The sequence below is a fragment of the Corvus hawaiiensis genome, chromosome 17, assembly GCF_020740725.1.
Source record: "Corvus hawaiiensis isolate bCorHaw1 chromosome 17, bCorHaw1.pri.cur, whole genome shotgun sequence".
In the NCBI taxonomy this organism is placed as follows: domain Eukaryota; kingdom Metazoa; phylum Chordata; class Aves; order Passeriformes; family Corvidae; genus Corvus; species Corvus hawaiiensis.
In genome coordinates this window covers 11,171,714-11,190,169 of record NC_063229.1, presented here as the reverse complement: position 1 = coordinate 11,190,169, position 18,456 = coordinate 11,171,714, and the positions used below count along the sequence as shown (strand labels likewise).

General features: G+C 45.7%; 1 protein-coding gene across 1 annotated transcript in view; it reads left to right on the top strand.

The window, feature by feature from the left end:
- Positions 1-13,405, top strand: part of NTSR1 (neurotensin receptor 1) — a 54,721-nt gene extending 41,316 nt beyond the window's left edge. The window contains exons 3-4 of the mRNA XM_048321853.1: positions 6,090-6,180; positions 8,505-13,405. Coding sequence (XP_048177810.1) covers positions 6,090-6,180; positions 8,505-8,754 — 341 coding nt within the window. The 3' untranslated portion in view covers positions 8,755-13,405. The remainder of the gene's footprint in view (positions 1-6,089; positions 6,181-8,504) is intronic.
- The last annotated feature ends 5,051 nt before the right edge of the window (positions 13,406-18,456 follow it).

The window sequence follows — 18,456 nt, the reverse complement described above, 5'->3', positions numbered from 1 at the left end:
GATTTAGTATAACCAGCCTACAGACATTAATAGTAAATAGCTCATACTTTGCAGCCACAATACACAGAAGAGCATCAACCTAAAACTCCTTAAACAGTTGTATTTCATAATTCCTATATTCTAAGGCAAGCAGATTTATTTGTTCATGAATCATTTCTTTTCAAGAAAGGAACAAAATTCATGGCAGTTTGTATCTCTAATAAAAAGTCTGAGCAACTCCAAGTGGAGTTCAGCAAAACCCCTATGGCATTAAGCTTGAGTGGAAGCTGATTTTAACAGCTGAAGTGTCACACTGAAATTTGGGAGGATGAATTACCTATTTAACAGTTGTATATATTTCCCAGAGATGTTTGTAGTTGTAGGTTTACTTTGCCATCTGCTAAGTGAGATAAAATGAGCAGAATCAGAGCGCTCTATAAACACCCTCAGAAGAGCAGAAAGCAGGGCTGGCTGCACCTCTTGGGGCAGAGAGTCTCTTTTTCCCCTCTCCCAAGGTGTGTCCCTTTTCTGGCACCACAGCTCGGGCTGGCACAGCATTCCTGCTGGGATGCAGGCTCTCGTGGCTGCATCTCTGCAGAAAACTCCGAGATTTGCCATGCCCTGAAAGCAGATTTTCCAGGTGTTAAGCCATGACAGTGTGAGTGTTTAGAAAGTTAACTAATGTGATTTTAAACATGAAGCCTGGCCAGGGCTTTAGTCACTGTAGAAGCATGCAGTGAATACAGCTCCAGGGTCCCTTTGATGAGCAGAAACCATTCTGGGAGGAACAAAGGACTAGTGAAGCTCAAAACTGTGGGGGGAAGAAGAAAGGGCTGCAGAGGAAGCTAGTTCACGTTACACCTGATCTCACCAAATAGAAAGAGCCTTGAGCCTGGTGAGGATAAAATGGGATCCCTTATCTACCTTTCAAAGTGGAAATATTCTTCTTTTCTTCTTCCTTCTCCTCCAAACATCCAGATATCCCCAGGGGAAATGGCATGAATGAAGTTTAAATGGAATAAAACAACCTCTTCTCTAATTTCCAAAAGAATAATTACCTTAGAAGGAAACTTGGGAAGAGACCCCAGTTTGCACTGGGACAGCAGTGATGTGCTGCTTGCTAGAGCCTTGGGCCAGCTTCAATCTGTATTTTCTGCCTTGCTCCTTATGGATGAAACTGGTGCCAGGGGATGAGCTGGGGCAGGAATCCACATCGATTTTCAAACCTGTCATCTGAAGCCATTAAAAATCAGGATTGGAGAATACAGCCTGAGAGAAATATGTTGATTTTGAATGCCAAAAGGTTTTTCCATTCACTGTGCTGTCTCACTTTCACTAATAAAGAAGAACTTAGTGTTTTTTCAATACTATGTTCAAGAGCATTAAGGGATTGTATCCAGCAAATGCTGTGTGTTTTCAGTGGTGTCTAAAGGAGCTGAGGACTTTCCAGGCTCAGTTACTCCCAGTTTCCTCTTTGCTCTCCTGAGTACTCCTGGTGCTTGCTGATGGCCCCCAATCCCTGCCGATTGTTATTGACTTTTATGGAAATCCTGTATTCCATAGCCTTATGACCCAAATACCAGCATAAGTAGTTTTAATTTTACTGGGCTCATACCTACCCTGGCAGCTCCTGCAGTCCCTGCTTTGGGGCCTGCTGATATAAATATTGCCAACAGCCTGTCAGGTAGAACATCATGTTAATATAAACAGCACCTCGAGGTTTAACGAGGCAGTGCCAGCTGTGCCCACACTTGGCCCGGCTTTCACACCTCTCATATCAAACAGCACTTTGTGAGAGGTTCTCTTGTAATGGCATCAACTGAATAAGTACATAAGCCCAGGATTTGGGATATACAAGGATTGTTTCTCCAAAAACCAGCATTACTTTTGCGCGAGCCCCATAACCTGTTGTACCAGCTGGTGTGTGTGCTCCCCTTGGGCAGCACTGGGGATAAGTCTGAAACACACAAAAGGCTGAGAGCTGTTGCTCAGGTGGGTCAATACCTCCCCAAACAGCTCCTGCCTTTGCTCAGGAATTCCACCGTGCTGTTCCACATCTGTATGTGGCTCAGCTCCCCTTCGAACGCAGAGAAAAAGAAATAAATTGGTTTAAATAGTCCGGACAAAACTATCAAGGAAAGATAGATCTGAGCTTGTCCGGAGGCCCTAGCAGCAGCAGAGGTGGTTATAAAAAGGAGCAGCATCCCTTTTCTGCCTCTCCTGGAGAGAAAGGAGGACAGCACAGAGGGATACCCTCGCCGAGGGCACCCCGGGGCTGCAGGGCTGTGACTCAGCACTCGCAGAGGGGATGGAGGAGATGAAGTGAGCAGGAGAACGGCAGCCGAGCGCTGTGTGCCGCAGCGGCTCCCCGGTGCCGCGTGAGTCAGCGGCGGCGGTGACTCCTCGCCCATCGCTGTCCCGGGGCTCTGAGTCACTCCCAGCCGCACACGGCCCCGCAAAGGGATGGGGGCCGAAAACCCCTCCTGAGCATCGCTCCTGTGCTCAGGCAAAGCAGAAAAACCGTGGGGTTCTTACTCATGATGCCGTGCCCTGTGCACATGCTGACCCAGAGGTTGTCCTGGAGGAGGGCAGTTTCCCAGCCCCGGAGACACACAAGGCAAAATAAAATACCCAGTGCGATCTAATAGAATTTAACTTCCCCGATTGCTCCCACGTCCAGTTTAGTCTGAGAATCAAGGCTGGCACAGTTCAAATCTCCTGCGCAATGAAAAAGATGTCACTCAGAATTGATGCTTCCCTCTGCAGGACTTCCCGAAAGAAAAACAAACCGGGGCTCGTCCTCTGCCACTCTTCCTTCCTCTCCCCTTCTTCCTTGGCATGCAGTTCAAACGGGCAGAGAATAGAGCCATTATAAGACAAAATAGAAAGACACAGGATGTAATAATTCAGAGTTTAATACACATTTAAATTGGGAGTTTGATTTAGGAGGGAAATGAGGGCATACATTGGTGGAAAGATCATTCCCTGCCACCCCTGGCACACTGGGGTCATCTTGCTGGGGTCCCATCTCCCCTCCCCAGCCCTGAGGTTTGGCACCTCATTTGCTCGAATATGGGAAATATCAGAAGCTCGTGGAGCAGCTCTGCTCCTATTAGAACCTTATTGAATTAATTAGAAGTGAGGGATGTGTCTGGTTTATTTTTAGTTCAAAAAATAAAGGCAGGAAATCTCCAACCTCACAAACACCATCCTGGACAGTCACCCCATCACACATTGAGTCAAACCCTTCCCCTGCAGTGCTCAGCTCCAGCAGGCTGACCTGCTCCTTCTTACTCCACCACAAGAACCCATGTGTCAAGCTTTTGATGATGAAGAACATATCCTAGGAGCTCATAACAATAATAAAAAACAATTTTGGCAGCCAGTTGGCTCAGGATTTGTTTTACAGCTCAACCATTTTGACAGGCAGGTGCTCAGGGAAGAAGAAAACAGCAGGAAAAGGCAACAGGCATCTGGGAGAAAAGGATCTTTTCATTCTGTATTAGATGAAAGTTAACACAGTCTCGTGTTTCATATTCCTGCCAGGGGAGAGGACCCAAGAGGGCAGGATTGCCACCCTAAATCTGCTTGATCCCTTGTATGACAAAATGAAAACATATGGATTAAGGGTGACAAATTCAGGTCGGGATCTCCTAATGTGTGCAGCACAGAACTGCACAGTGTGTCACCCAGCTGGGACTTCCAAATTAGACCGTAAGTGTCTCCAGTGCACTTCACATGTTTAATAGGGTTTTAATTGCAGAGTGATTGCATGTGATATTACAGAATTATCACAGATTACATAACTGCTGATGTTAAGCAGATACTTCCCTCAGTATGTGTTTTTGTTGCTATAGATCCATATTATTTGGCCCAGCATTGCCTGAGCAGCAGAAGCAGACATCATTTACCAGGAGAAAACCACTTTCCTTTAACGTTTTGGTAAATTTAACAAGCAGATGTGTGAGATTCTTATAATTGGCTGTCGAAAGAATCCAGATCCTGCCGTACCTAAAGAGCTGCACACGGGGGTGAGCAGCTGAGGAGTGCCAGTGCATGGAGGTTTCTGCAGAAATTGTGATGTGCCTGAATGAACCTGTGTTTGGAGTCATTTGGGAAGCTGCTTTTGCAGCCTGAAAACCCAGCTAATCCTGTGCAGGCGCTGGGAAAGCAGATGGGCTGTGATGTTGGCTCGTTCCCACTGGCCCGAGGCTGACGGATGGAGGAGGAGAGGCTGGAGAGGGATCTTCAGAAGAATCATGAGGGGACTGCTCCATCCAGGGCAAACCAAAAGTCCATCTGACAGCGAAATTAATTTCTGGAGGCAGCCAAAAGCGTGTGCTCAGAAATGTGAAGGAGCAAGGCAGGCATCCATGCTCCCAGCGAGCTCCCCAGTGGATCTCCCACTCCTCCTGGGCCACACGTCATGCAGGGGTTCTCCCATCAAAGTCCCATCAAAATTCCCCAGGGAAGAATCAGACACAGGTCAAATTCATTCACTTGCTGGCATCTGAAGGGCTGCAGGCTGTCTGGTGATGAATTACATCTGTGTAATTTCAAGCTGGTTTTGGCCAGAGAGCAACCAAAAACAGTTTGAGAAAATGAATTCACTCAGACAAGAGAATAAAAACAGACCCTCTAGCCTTCTTTCCAAAACATGTCCCTTCAGTTGCTTAAATCTTTATTGGATAAATGGCTTTTGCAGCGTTCCTGGAAGATGCTGTCATGCATCATGCAGGCTGATGCTAAAGGAATAGAACCTTCTCCATTGTTAGCTGTGTGTTCAGTGAGAGAGCTCATGGAGTTGGTGTAGGGTGTGAGTATGGAGCTGGACAACCAGGCATTATTTAATTTCTGCTCTCCCGTGCCTCTTGGTTGAGCATCAGTGACGGGGAGATGCAACTACAGCCAGACAGGTTCCACCAAGACTGCATTCTCCAAGGGAAACACATCTGCACATCTCCTTGAGCTATGACATGGTCCCTGTGGGATGACAGTGTCTTGGTTTGGGACATATCCACATAAATATTTTCAATCCCAAGGCAGAAAAGCCCAGCCTTTGGCTCCACATGACAAATCCACCTTGCACTTGTGGTACCTCACTCTGGAGCAGAGCTTTGCTGCTTCCCAGCCCCTTACAGGTCACATAAAGGACAAGAGTGATGCGGCCCTTGTTGTCTGTAGAGCAAATTTGGGACCAAAAATTAACTTAATTATTTTATTTAGTCTTTATTTTCTTCTTGCCTTTTATTGTGTTATGTTTTAACTGAGATTTCTTTATTTCCTGCTAAGATTCTGCCAGAATCCTGCTGTTCCATACAGAAGTTGAAATATATATTACAAAAGGAAAGAAGTCTTTCTCTTGATTGCCTGATAGATCTGCTGTTTAATCCAGACTGACAAATGTGCTCTATCAACGGCACTTTTATGCCTCAGAGTTGCTGCATTTTATTTTCCATTGTCTGACATCCCTCAGAATCTGGAAAGGAAAAAAGCTGTAGTGCCTTTCTCTGCTTGCCCTTTAATTAATCATTTTTGTTATGGCAAAGTCCAGACCCAAACACGCTGTAATCTCAAGCATTGCACAAATGCAGAACAAAAGGACGAGCCCTGCCACCAGAAAGAGCAGTTTAATGATGCTCAGCACTGTGGGGACTGTGGCCAGTGGGTCCACATAACAAACTAATGGGATTATGGTGTCCCTGGCTCCCTGTCTACCTGGATGAAAAACACACGCCAGCTGTCTCTGTGAGTACCTTGGACAAGACACCCAGTGCCACAAGGGCATGAAACACAGATGCAAACTGAGTTTCCTTTAAGCCAGTGTCTGAACTAGGCATCACCAGTCCTTCATCTGTACCTTCTGTTGTTCTTATGTCCCTGCCCCAGAGTTTAGCGCTGTTTTCTATTACTTCTGTTTTGCTTGTTTTTACAGACATTTGCAGGCTGGTTGTCCCTCAGGGTTATTAATTCTTTGCACTACAGCAATACAAGAACAAGTGGGGCTGCAGGAAAACAGGTTACAGCAATAAAACCCACGCAGATAGGTCCCTTTTTCACCCTGATGGAGAGTTGCTCACAAAGTTAAGGGCTTTTTTCCTGCCTTGCAGGTGCTGTGGTGATCGCCTTCGTGGTCTGCTGGCTCCCTTACCACATACGGCGTCTCATGTTCTGCTATGTCCCCTCCAGCCACTGGACAGAGTGAGTCACAGCGTGGGGGACATGGTCACCCCATGCCAGGACAGGGTGGGGGCTCAGGTCGAGGCTGGGGATGCCAGGGCACAGGTGAGGAGATGGAGGTGGGGATCTGGGAACAAAGGTGTTTTCCAATTGAGGAATTAAATCCTCAAACTCCTAATTGCTGTTTTGGTTCTTTTCTTTGGATATGTCAGTGTTTGCCAGCCAAATTAAGAGCCTTTGTTTTACCTAAATCCCCCAGACATGGTGGAGGAAGCATTAGCTTGAACCAAAATGCATCAGCAGCCCCTCCTCCTCCTCCTCTGGGCTGCAGCCACTGACTCGTCCCACTGGCAGCAGCCATGGGGCTTCACCCCTGGCAGCCCTTGATGAAATGACATTTGGACAGGGGGGTTGGTATACCCGGAGTGGATTTCAGTCTCTCTGCCAGAGATATTGATCCCCAGCCCCAAGATGCACCAGCTCCCGTCAGCACACAATTTGGCTCCACAAGGCCACATTTCCTCAGCGACAGGGGAGGTTACACAGGTGGGGGAATAACTGTGCTACTTACTGAGTCTGGGGAGGGTTATTTACTGGGCTGTGCAAGGAGTGGATCAAAATGAAATACCAGCAGCTGCTGCTGATTAGGAAATGCCCAGATTGTCAGAGAATTCCGGGATAATTGTACGAACACACGTGCGCTGCTCACAGATGTGCAAAGGCACCCCAGGAGCTCCCTGCTCCTTTCTGAGGCATCAGGCCAGGTTCCTCAGCAAAGCAACCACCAAACTGATTATTATTTTTAAATATGTCATTAAGAGCTAATGCTTTCTGGGGACACACACCCAGGAAGCCAGAGATGCCAAACAATGCACTCGTGTCTCCTCCCATGGTGTAACATCCCTGTTCTCCCTGAGATCAGGGCTGTTTCCTTTGAGGCAAAGAAAAAATTTACAATACTAAAAAGCAGAACAACAACAACAAACTAAAATTCCATTAGCTCCAAACACAAAATATAATAAATTAGGATGTTACGATAATTAGTCTACTGAATGGGACTGTGGATCCAGCCATAGTAAAATCCAAAATCTATCTTCAGTCATGAAAGCAGAGCTCTAGGCACACACTGGGACAAACTCTTGTTTCTCCTTTGCTTTCCTATATGAAAAGCACTTAAGGCAGTATTCAATTATGTAGTGACTGCATTTGCTTTGAGCAAGAGGGGTAGAGAAGTCTGTCTGCAGTTAGTGGGAATTTATGTATCGTGGCTGCGTTCGCATAACATTCCTTTCTTCTTTTTAAAACCATGAGTGATTTTAGGAAAACACTGAATTTACAGAATGATAGTGAACTATCAGTCTGGTGGCTAACCAAGAGTTTGCAGCAGCTTGGCATGTTCACTTACAAACACATGTGCCTGAAGAAGAGACATTTTTCCAATATAAGTTCTTCACAACTACATAGAGAAACTCTGCTTGTAAGAGCTGGATGGGCTGTGCAGTCCTTGGCAGTGCTGAGGGGGTGTGGAGGGATGGGCAGTGTAGTCCAGCACTCCTCTATTTATTTTTTGTTAGACACTACTCAGACTAGGAAAAAGGTCTGCAATTTTCACCAAGATAAATGATTCTGAGGAACATCTTGTGGAAAATGAGACCTGTGGTGTTTATAAATGCTTTACAAGTTCAGGGCTGTTGTTCTCAGTTGGCCCAAGGAAATATATTTCCAAAAGTATAAAAGATAATAAAACATTTTTGACCAGTTCTAGTTGAAAACCTTAAATTGTGGTGGTCAGGATGTGTTTCAGAAGCATGCTGTCATCAGCTTGCCCCCAGAACAGGAAATGCCATCCCACATTATGGACAAATCCCAACCCAGGGACCCATTGAATGAGCTGATGCTGCTCTCACTGCCAGAGGGAGGAGAGAGCTGCATCTGTTACTGGAGTTTGGCTTGTCTGCAACCTCTGTAGATCAGAACTGCAGCCAAAAAAGTCGAGCTAATGTATATGTATGACACCGAAGCAAATTTCCGTCTGGCTTCTCAGTTTCCAGAATGCCTGTTTCCAAAAAAGAAATGAATGCACGCGGTAACTATTGCATCTGGCCCCAGGGCTTAAACAAGTCTCTTAACTGCTGGTGAGGGGGTAATGTCTTCATAGAGGCATCTGATCCGTGTTTGACCAGTTCCAGTTGAAGATATAGATGGGTTTTTGTGGCTCAGGCTCCACTGGTAAGCTTGTGTCTGCAGCCTAAAAACGTTAGCTGGAAAGCAGCTCATGTTTTTCTCACCCTTGTGACTTTGAGTTCTTCACACTCAAGATTTTTATCTTTCATCTGTTCTTCCAGTTTCCTTTACAACTTCTACCACTACTTCTACATGCTGACAAACGTCCTCTTCTACGTCAGCTCAGCAATCAACCCCATCCTCTACAACCTGGTGTCGGCAAACTTCCGCCAGATCTTCCTCTCCACACTCACAATCCTGTGCCTGCCATGGAGGAAGAAGAAGAAACGACTGGCCTTCACCAGGAAATCCAACAGCATCTCCAGCAACCACACATTTTCCAGCCAGGTCACAAGGGAAACTACGTACTGAAGCTGAAGGAGGAGGAGGAACACAATTCATCGTGGAGTCAAAACTTGAGAGAGGCCTCTGTGACTTTCATGCATGGTCTCCAAATTCACATAACACAAATGTGTTTAGCAAAGTCATTTTTGTTGGGAAAATAGGCTTTGTTCTGCCAGTAACTTTGAGGTTATTTTCGAGCATTGGCCTTGCCTCTTGTGAGTAATGTCTACATGTATTGTAACTTCAGTCTGGCATAAATCCAGGTGTGGTGTTAACTGGGAAGCCAAAATGTGTTCAACTTAGGCAAAACTGTTCTGCATTTCATCCTTTTCTCAGTGCAGAGATGCCATGTTCACATCCAAGGGTTTGAGATCACGTCTCCTGGTGGCACCGAGCAGAGAGTTTGATGAGGAGAAAGAAGCTTTGAGCAGAAAGGGATGTTTTTGGAGAATGGACATGCTCGTCTGTGGGATGTTCAATGAACGAGGAGTGAAAACTCAGGGAGCCAGGTGGTTATTTAGAAATATATATCTCCATTGTGAGTAATACGACCGAGGTGCTCAAGAGAGCCGCTCTGGCTCCTTGAAATTCAATAAGAACAGACGATGCCTTACCTAGGCTGGGGTGGCTGTGGCCTGGGGAGTGGGGTCACCTTTGGCTTTAGGGCATCCACAGTGCCTGGCATTGGTACCTCTGCACCGGTAACAGCAGAGTCTCTGGCAAAGTCAAGAATGCAGAGGCTGTGCCCAGATGGAGTGCTGAAAATGAACAGAAATGGAAAATCTTCCTTTTGCCATACAGCCAAATCCTATTTTTTACCAGGGAGAACAGTTTGCTGGCCTGCATTAAGAGGTGACAAAACTCTGAGCTCATGAGGGCTCCAGGCTGCTGAGATAAGAGAAATCTGCCCCAGTTCTGTGGGACCTTCAGATTTTTCCTATTCTTATTCCAGTTTTACTTGTTTTCCTCACCATTTCCATGAGGCTAACATCTCAGTTTATAGCAGTTGTAGGCAGCAGGTCCTCTTGTTCTACCTTTTCTTTTATTACTTTTTGCTACCAGACGTGTTGGCACACTGAGCTGTACCCAAACATTCAGGTAGTTCAAATGCAGAGCATAAGAAGGTCTAAACTGGGGAGTCTTGGCTCTAAACTCACTTTCTTTTAACAAGCCAGAGGAACAGAAACAAGACCTGAAAAGTCTCTTTGGAATTTCCCAGCTGGTCAGGAGAGCATGAGCTTTTGTCCCATATGGTTCCACCTCTAACAGCGCACTGTGTGATACAGCAAATTGCTGCAGAGTCTTTAGTACCAAAATCACAGGGCTCTGGGACAGGCTAAAGGGCTTTTTTCCCCAAATGGTGACCTGTACGAACCTGGAACCTGACCAATCATCCTGTGCAACCTCTGCTGGTGGTGACCTTGTGTCCCCTTTCACACTACACATCATCAGGAGAGCAGCACTTGGCTCTATAAGGTGACAAAGTAGAAGAGTTGGCTCAGTTCGGCTTTCTGGGCTTTGCCCATCCCATGTCACTCTTCAGCTAATGAGCACCTGTGGTCCCTAACTGAAGCCACGGTGCTGGAGGTGTGGATTAACTCCAGTGAGGGTCACACAATGATGGAGACCAGTTACTGAACCACTGGGTGACATCTGCTGCAGATGTCACATCATAGAATCACAGAACATGCCAAATTATAAGGGACTCACAAGAATCATCGAGTACAACTCCCTGGACTTGCGGTGTAGGTCCTGTTGGGCTCAGCACATAGAGGAAACACCCATTTGGGGGCATCTGCTGTGAGTTGGTGGTGGTGACTGACCACTTTTGGGGCATTTATAACGGGGCAGCTGTACCCAGCTTGCTACCACGGCAGCCCACCAGCCACAGCCTCCAACCACACCTGCCAGGGATGGGAGCTGGTTTTAACGCCTAGTACAGAACCCTGGCAAAAGAAAGGGCTCCAAATAAAAGTCAGTGGGGCTTTAGTTTCTTCTGATTCAGCCAAACTGCAAGCTCTGTTCTGTCATGCCTTCTTGTGATCTCTTGCCCTGGTTGTACCAAGCAGAGGGCAGAGATTATATTAGACCAAGCACTTTTGTTGCTCATGTACTGTTGACTCCTCCTTGACAAAGAAAACAGGTAGTGGCAGACAAATAAATGAAATGAAACAAACAGGCATAAAGGAGACTGGTCTCTTCAGAAGGAAATCTGTGAGAAACCAGCAAATATTTTCTGTGTATGGTGTGTGTGAAATGGCTCGGGCAGGTTGGAAGAAGAATCTCTAGAAGACCTGCTCATCCTGACTTGTGGGAAAATCCAGGTACCATGAACAGGAGAGGGGAAAGGTCTGCCTTGAAAGGAAGAGGAGTCTTGATGTCACAAATTTAACATTGGCCTTCCAGGCAAGACACTTCAAATGTTTGTGGAGGACCCAATTTTTTTTATTTCACCTCTAAATACAGTCAGCAGCTGGGAGGTGCTTTCTGAAACCTCCCACAGAAGCTGCAACTGCATTGCTTTGACTTCCATTGCAATTTAACACCCTGCATATCTCATTTGCTTTTGAAATATTAAACATTATTACTACAGTTGTCCAACACCAACCTGCTGAAATGTGCTTGATTATCTTAGGAAACACTGTACAAAACTTGTTGTTTCACATAAGATGCTTGGTTTAGATCTTCACTACTGAGATACACTGGCAGCTTACAGAATATTTGATCACAGCTCAGAGAAACTGGCAGGTTTATTTTTGGTTTGACATGACAGTGGGAGAAAGCTGGAGTAAATGTGAACTTTTCATAAGCTCCTTCCACAGTGTTTGCTGGGTCACTGGAGTGCTGAAGAGCTGGGGGAACTTGGGGGATTTATCCAAGTGGTTTGCTGACTTCTACAGCTCTGTTCTTGCAGTTTAACAGGAAAGCAGACCTGGGTCCATGGCCTTAATCTGAGATTGCAGCTCAAAGCTACCTCTTCCACTGGCCAAATCTGACAACCTCGAGCTGAGCAGTTAAGTTACAGCTGGTTTCATCCTCTCTTCCCCCCTCACCTAATTTTGCTATATTCAACTTAGAGATGCAAAGAAGTGAGGATAACTCACTGCAAATCCCAATAGTTTCCAGAGAATCACTGGAGAGTTTGGGTTGGAAGGGACCTTAAAGCCCATCCAGTTCCAAACCCCTGCCATGGGCAGGGACACCTTTCCCTAGAGCAGATTGCTCCAAGCCCCGTCCAGCTCGGCCTTGTAAAGGAAAGATGATACAGCAGAGAAGAAAAAGGTACAAACAGCCCCATATTTACCAGATAAATGGTTCTTTACATGCCTTTTAACAATGATTGAACTGCAAACCTGGAAAGGTTTTTAAATTTAATCTGATGTGAATGGTTTTTGCCATTAGACAGAACACAAATTCCCATCCGTTGTGTCCTGTCTTGGCTGAACTCCTCAGCAAAGCAGGGGTGAGTGTTGGGGCCTCTGCTCATCTATGCAAATTCCCTGTGTTTGGAACTGTTTGTTTTGACTAAAAAAAGAATAAAATCTGTGGAACCCACAGATGTGAAGTGCTGCCAGATGGATTCTGAGAAATTCCCCTCTGAAGAGAGTCTATCAAGTGACCTCTTCAAACGTTATTTTGAGGTTTTGTTTGTCTTCACAGTGCTCTTGCCAGAGCAATCCGTTTGGCAGTGTGAAATCAGGTTTATCAAGTCATTTTGCTATTCAGAAATTTCCCACAGACAGGACTTTCTCACCACAGGCCCGGTCCATCAGTGTTGGAATGCTGTGCTGAGCTTGTCTTTTTTTGTAAGGTGCATGAGACCTCACTTCAGCGAGCTTTTCAGGAGCAAACTCAGTGGAAAATCAGCAAGGAGGGTTAGCAGGGCACGTGCCGTAAACACAACAATAGCAGGACTCTGCATTTCTAGCATCCAGCGTTCAGTGAAACAATCCCCAAGTGTGCTGGTGCTGCAGACAGCTCGTGCTGCAGGTTTGAACCCATCATCTGTGCAGCTGCATCACTGCTGCTCTTGGGCAGAGACAGCAAACCTCCCCAGGGCACGGGAGCACCTCTGTGTACGGCGCTGTGAGTGTCAGTCCGGTGTCCTCCTGGCTGTGTTGTTTGGTGACTCTTTAACCAAAGCTGTATCTGCTAGAGCTCTGTCTGGTTCTTCACATCACAGCTCAACCACTCTTCCTGTCCTCAGTCTGGGTTTGCTTAGTACGAGAACAGAAATTGCTAATCCAAATCTCATGATGCTGTGTCCTGGCTTTGTGATCCAGAGTCCTTCCCCAGCTGTGCCACCCGATAATCCTGCACATATTGTATTTATGGCAAATATTTTTTAAAGCGCACCTTTATTTTTTATTTTATTCTGAGATACAAAATGTTGATGTGCTTTATTTTCTGTGGCCTGTTGCTCAATGGGGAAAAAAATGAATGTTAAAAGTGTGTCCGTGTCTACTTTGTACTATTTTCTGTGACAAAGGGAAGGAAGAGGGTGTGGAATCCTTCTGTGTGGCAATGGGAAACGCTCTTTCAATGTAACATGCTATTATTGATACTGTATTTACTGATCAAAGTGTAATGAAATGGTTAATTCCCGATATAGCCTTTGTACTGTATGGTATTTTATTTTGTCATTTATTGATCCTAAGAAATAAATATCCAAATTTAAGGCTTGTGCTGCTTTTGCTTGAAGTGGCAGGTGTGCCTTTATCACACAGCCTGGTTATCAGCACAGGCACCCTGGCTGGGGTCTAAACTGGTGAAATCCTATTGGCCTTGAATTGGGATTTGCAGCTGCTCTGCAGAAGGGCCCTGAGTGCTCCTCTCCCTGCACTGTGCAGCGCAAACAGCACCCAAACATCAGCTGCTGCTCTGTCTTCAGGTCAGCACTCAAATAGGGGAACTAGTTAGGTTTGAAGGACACTCCCATCAGTGATGCTTGCCCTGAGAAATCCTTCCTGAGAGCTGTTAAAAGCATCAGATCTGTGCTCTCCTGCTCTGCTGTTGGGCACAGCAATGAGAGCATCCGGCCCATCCAGGGTGTGGAGCGTGTGGAGTGAAGGAAGTGTGAGAAGTGTGGGAATGGAGATCGTTTATTTTTCTAAAACAAATGTAATTTTGTGGGGACAGGATTCTTTGGTACTACCTGTGATATTAAAGTGTCCTTACACTAAATGAGCAAAAATCAGTCACCTCCATCCTCCCTGCAGCTCCTGGTTAATGTTCTGTTGTGCAATAGCTGAGCTGAGCCATAAAATCTTCATCGTTTTTAACCATTCGACCCTTTTGTTTCGATTTCTGGTAGAGGGAAATGTTGCTTGGAAAGCACCAAGAGAATAAAATTTAAATATTTTGAATCATTCATGCCTGGAAAATCCATCTTCTAAAACCTAGCTCAAATGCACTGCCTCTCCAAAGGCTTTTCGGTGCTGCTTCCAGATGAGAAGAGCAGGAGCCTCTATTGTCCCTACACCATCAAGCATTAAAGCATCAAAATGATTTATTTTATGGATACTTTTTTTTGGTATTCAGCCCTGCTCTGCTCAAAGGTGTATTTTCAGCCTGAGGCTCATGTCTTCAGCAGTGGAAATCCACAGCACATGGCAGCATCCTTGTTTCCTGGCTGCAGGAGACCTCTGTGCTGGGCACGGTGCTCCCAGTGGAGCCTCCATGGCTTATGCAGAAATCCAGCCCGTGTTCAAGCTGGAGTGAAAAATGCTGCTGTCTGCTCGTGACTTGTCTAGCTCAGGGCTGACTCCTGGAAAAAGCCAAATCCTGAGAAGCAGAGCTCCCCACTCCTCCCAGGCCACCCTCCCAGCCAGTGTCACGCAAGTGTGCACCACGTCACGCCCCGCAAATGGGAAGGAAAACAAAAGATGTGGAGAGTCAAATGATTCTATTTTTCCTTTAGAAAAGCACAAGGACTTTGCCTCGGGCCATGAGGGATGCTTTCAGCTTGGCTCTTATTTCTCATTTCAATTATAAAAGCAATTTCCATAGTTCGCAAGGGGAAAATTTCAGGCACCTTTCGAAAAAAAATGTTACATTTTAGTAAATGGCTTCATAAAACTTAATAAACATCCATGCAGAAGTTAATTTATTTAAAATATCTTTAAATCCTGCTCTGCCTTATTGAATTTGTTTGAACTGTAGATAAGGTTGGAGTATATTCATGAGGGTATTTAAGCAATAAGGCAGCACATCACAGTTATTATTCCAGGTCTCCTGTGGGCTGGGAAGCACAAAGTAGAACCTGAAGTGATTTTGGGCACTCAAGTGAAAAACCCCCCAAGAAGCACAGGCATGGCCCGACTGCTGCAGGGCAGCCAAACCAAGCTGCTGGGGTTGTTTACTGGGAACAAAAAGATGCCAGGGGAGCTCACAGCAGCCAGCCCAGCATCCATGGGCTGCCAGCCTAGTCCCAGGCTCACTCAGCAAAATGTCAGTGGGAAAGGATCAGAGAGTCATGGAATCACAGAATGGTTTGGCTTGGAAGGGACCTTAAAGATCACCCAGTGCCACCCCCTGCCATGGGCAGGGGCACCTTCCACTATCCCAGGTTGCTCCAAGCCCCGTCCAACCCAGCTTTGAACACTTCCAGGGATGGGGCAGCCACAGCTTCTCTGGGCACCCTGTGCCAGGGCCCCACCACCCTCACAGGGAAGAACTTCTTCCTAACATCTAGTCTAAATAGAGAACCAGCAAAGTTAGTTAAACACCATATCACTGGTGATACAAAGCAGCCAAGCCAGCCAGGGCTTTCAAGAAAGAGAAGGAGAAGGACCAAAAATTTGGAGTGAGTGTGTAAGTGCATGTGTGGGTGCTGCAGCCACACCTGGGATGATGTTTTGCCCATGGCTGTTCAGCCTGGAGAAAAGAAAGTTCCAGGGAGACCTTAGAACCCCTTTCAGTACCTGAAGAGGCTTCAAGAGAGCTGGAGAGGGAGTTTTTACAAGAATCTGGAGTGAGAGGATAAGGGGGAATGGCTTTAAGCTGAAGGAGGGTAAATACAGATCTCGCCAGCATCCCAAAATTTCCCAAAGTAATGGAGATGCAGTAGCCATTGTTACCAAGATTTAACAGCATTAGCACACTTCCAACAATCCAGCACACTCCATACCTTCCTCACTGCAATGGTACATTTATTTTAGGGACGGATTTCAGGCACATGAACTTCTGAGATTCACCCAAGGGCTGCAATGAAATCTTGTAGACCAGAGTCTCAAACCCCAGTGTTTCCAGCAGTCAGCTCTGCTTCATCTTTCCCTTCACTCAGCATAAGCAGGTAGCTCAGGAGCTATATTAAGCCTCCATTCCAAGACACATATTAGTAAAACATGCCAACACTCAACCATTAAAAAGCAGCTTCTCGCTGGTTGTCAGCTACAGCGACAACCTTGTCACAGCACTTGGCAGCTCTCAGAGTGTTCTTGACGGTGCTGTTATCCTCGGTGTCTGCTCTGTGCACATTGCAGGAGAAGGTGAAGCATTGTGTGCTGAATTTAAAAAATACCCAAACAGCAACAAGCTCCATTAAATGGGAGTGACCCTAGCAGTGCCACAGGGAGCTGTAATGAAATCTGTGACACCTGACATTTTGGACGTTTTGGTTCTCCTGTCCAGCTGGAAAGCAGCTACGACTGCCAACAGCGTTATTAGTGCAGCTCCCACACAGAGCATGGATTCTTACAAAGTTTCACATTACTGTAATAAATCATTTTTTTTGTCTTCCTTCAGACTGGCAATTGGAATAAGATTAATTTCTCTTTACCATCAACACAAACATGAAATAACATTTTTCGTAACCAGTCCAGGAAAACGCCTTATGTCGTGGTTGGTGTTTTCTGACCCAGACCTTGAGACTTAATCCCTCTCCTTCCTCTGGGCTTGAGCCAGACCAGAGCAAGCAAATGGTACAGGGTTGTTAAAGCTGGTGACCAGTGGCACCACAGCAAGGCAGCCAGACTGGTTAATCCTCTTGCCCAAAGGAGTGAGAACCCTCTGATCTAGGCTGATCTAGGAAAACTCGTAAACACAAGCCTGTAGGCTTTTGAGATGAAAGAAAATACAAATTTGTGGAGCACTTCTGAGCCTTTATGAATGCCCACCTGCACAACTGGTATAAACCTGTTTGCATCTGTAAAGAAACCCAGTTTGTGTTTGTAAGTGACCCAATCTAGCTCTGTTTGTTTCTCTTTTCTGAGGCTTTTTTAAAAAGTATCGTTTAGCAGGGGAAAATGAAGCTCTTCATTCTGTTCACAGCTCCAGTCTTAAATGCCAGAGGTGCTGATCAGATTAAAAGAGAAATCAGAGTTCACAGATTGTGTCTGGAAGGAACAAAGGCTCTGGTGCTGATTTTTATTGAATACAGGACAATAATCCTTGCTTATTGTATATATTACAATGGCAAGGGGGGAGAGTTTTTATCACAACATGGCTCAGTGCTCGTAATATGTTGTTCATCATTTGGAGCTCCCTGGCATTCACTTGCAGATTTCACTTTGTATCTTCATAAGTTTTCATGGAATTTTGGAGACAGGGAAAAATACATTCTGCCATGTTGCCAGTCTCACCCCATGGATACACCAGTACAATCAGCTCCTCATGACTGAATCACAGAATGGTTTGGGTTGGAAGGGACCTTAAAAATCATCTCATTCCAATCCCCTGCCACAGGTAGGGACACCTTCCACTAAATCAGGTTGCTCCAAGCCCCATCCAACCTGACTGTGAAGAACACTGTCATGAAGAGCCTTGAAGAGCAATGTCTTCATCTTAGAATGGCTGAATGGTAAAAATTCCTCTCCCCTTGCCCTAGGGTGATATGGTCTCTGGGAGATCAGCCACATTGTTATCATCTGATCCCTGGGGAAGATTCTACTGGGAGAACATTTCATCAATAAGCTTAGCAGAGAGTCAGTGTTTGAGTGGCAGCTTTATATTTGTGGTGAACAGGAAAGCTAAAGCTACCCATAGATGAACATTAAAATAAAAACTGGGGAGGGCTATTTCTGCTCCACTCCTCAGTCTGGAAGGAAAACACAAAATTAATGAACTTCTGTACAGGGAGATAGAGGCAGAAAAGGTTTCTGCAGAGAGCAGGTCTCACTTTGGTTTCCCCCCAGCCCAAAACCTCTGAATTTTCAATGCTCAGCTTTGAGGGAGATTGTGCCATATCAGCCTATGGTGTAGGATAAAAGGTACAAAGGACTTCAAAAGTCTTCAGAAAGTGTGGGTGCCATCAGTGCACAATGATAATTCTATTTGCCCTCTGTGTTTCCATATACACCATGCCGTCAAAAGGATTCACAGACCTTTTCAGGGAGAACACAGCTGTGTTAGAACATCAGCATGCAACAAAAATCCCTGGAAAACGGAAAAGGGAAAAAAAAAGAGAACACATTCTGCTCCTGTCTGATTTTTGCATCTTCACAGATCAGTCAAAAGCTTTTCTTTTCAACCTAAGTCTCACTTCCACTTGTTTACAACAATTCGTCCTCCTGTGCTATTCATTTTCCTGGGAGATTGGCTCCAGGGCTCGGGATCTGTCTGTGTTTCATATCCATCTCCCCAGAAGGCACCATAGGGTTTGAAGATTGGTTGTCTTCATCAAGAGGAAAAGCCTGTTTTCTGTAAGAAGGGGCCATGAGTCACAGCAAGACTCTGATGAACCCAATAGACTTCCTTAGAGGTTGGCACCAGAGTACTGGAGAATTAGGA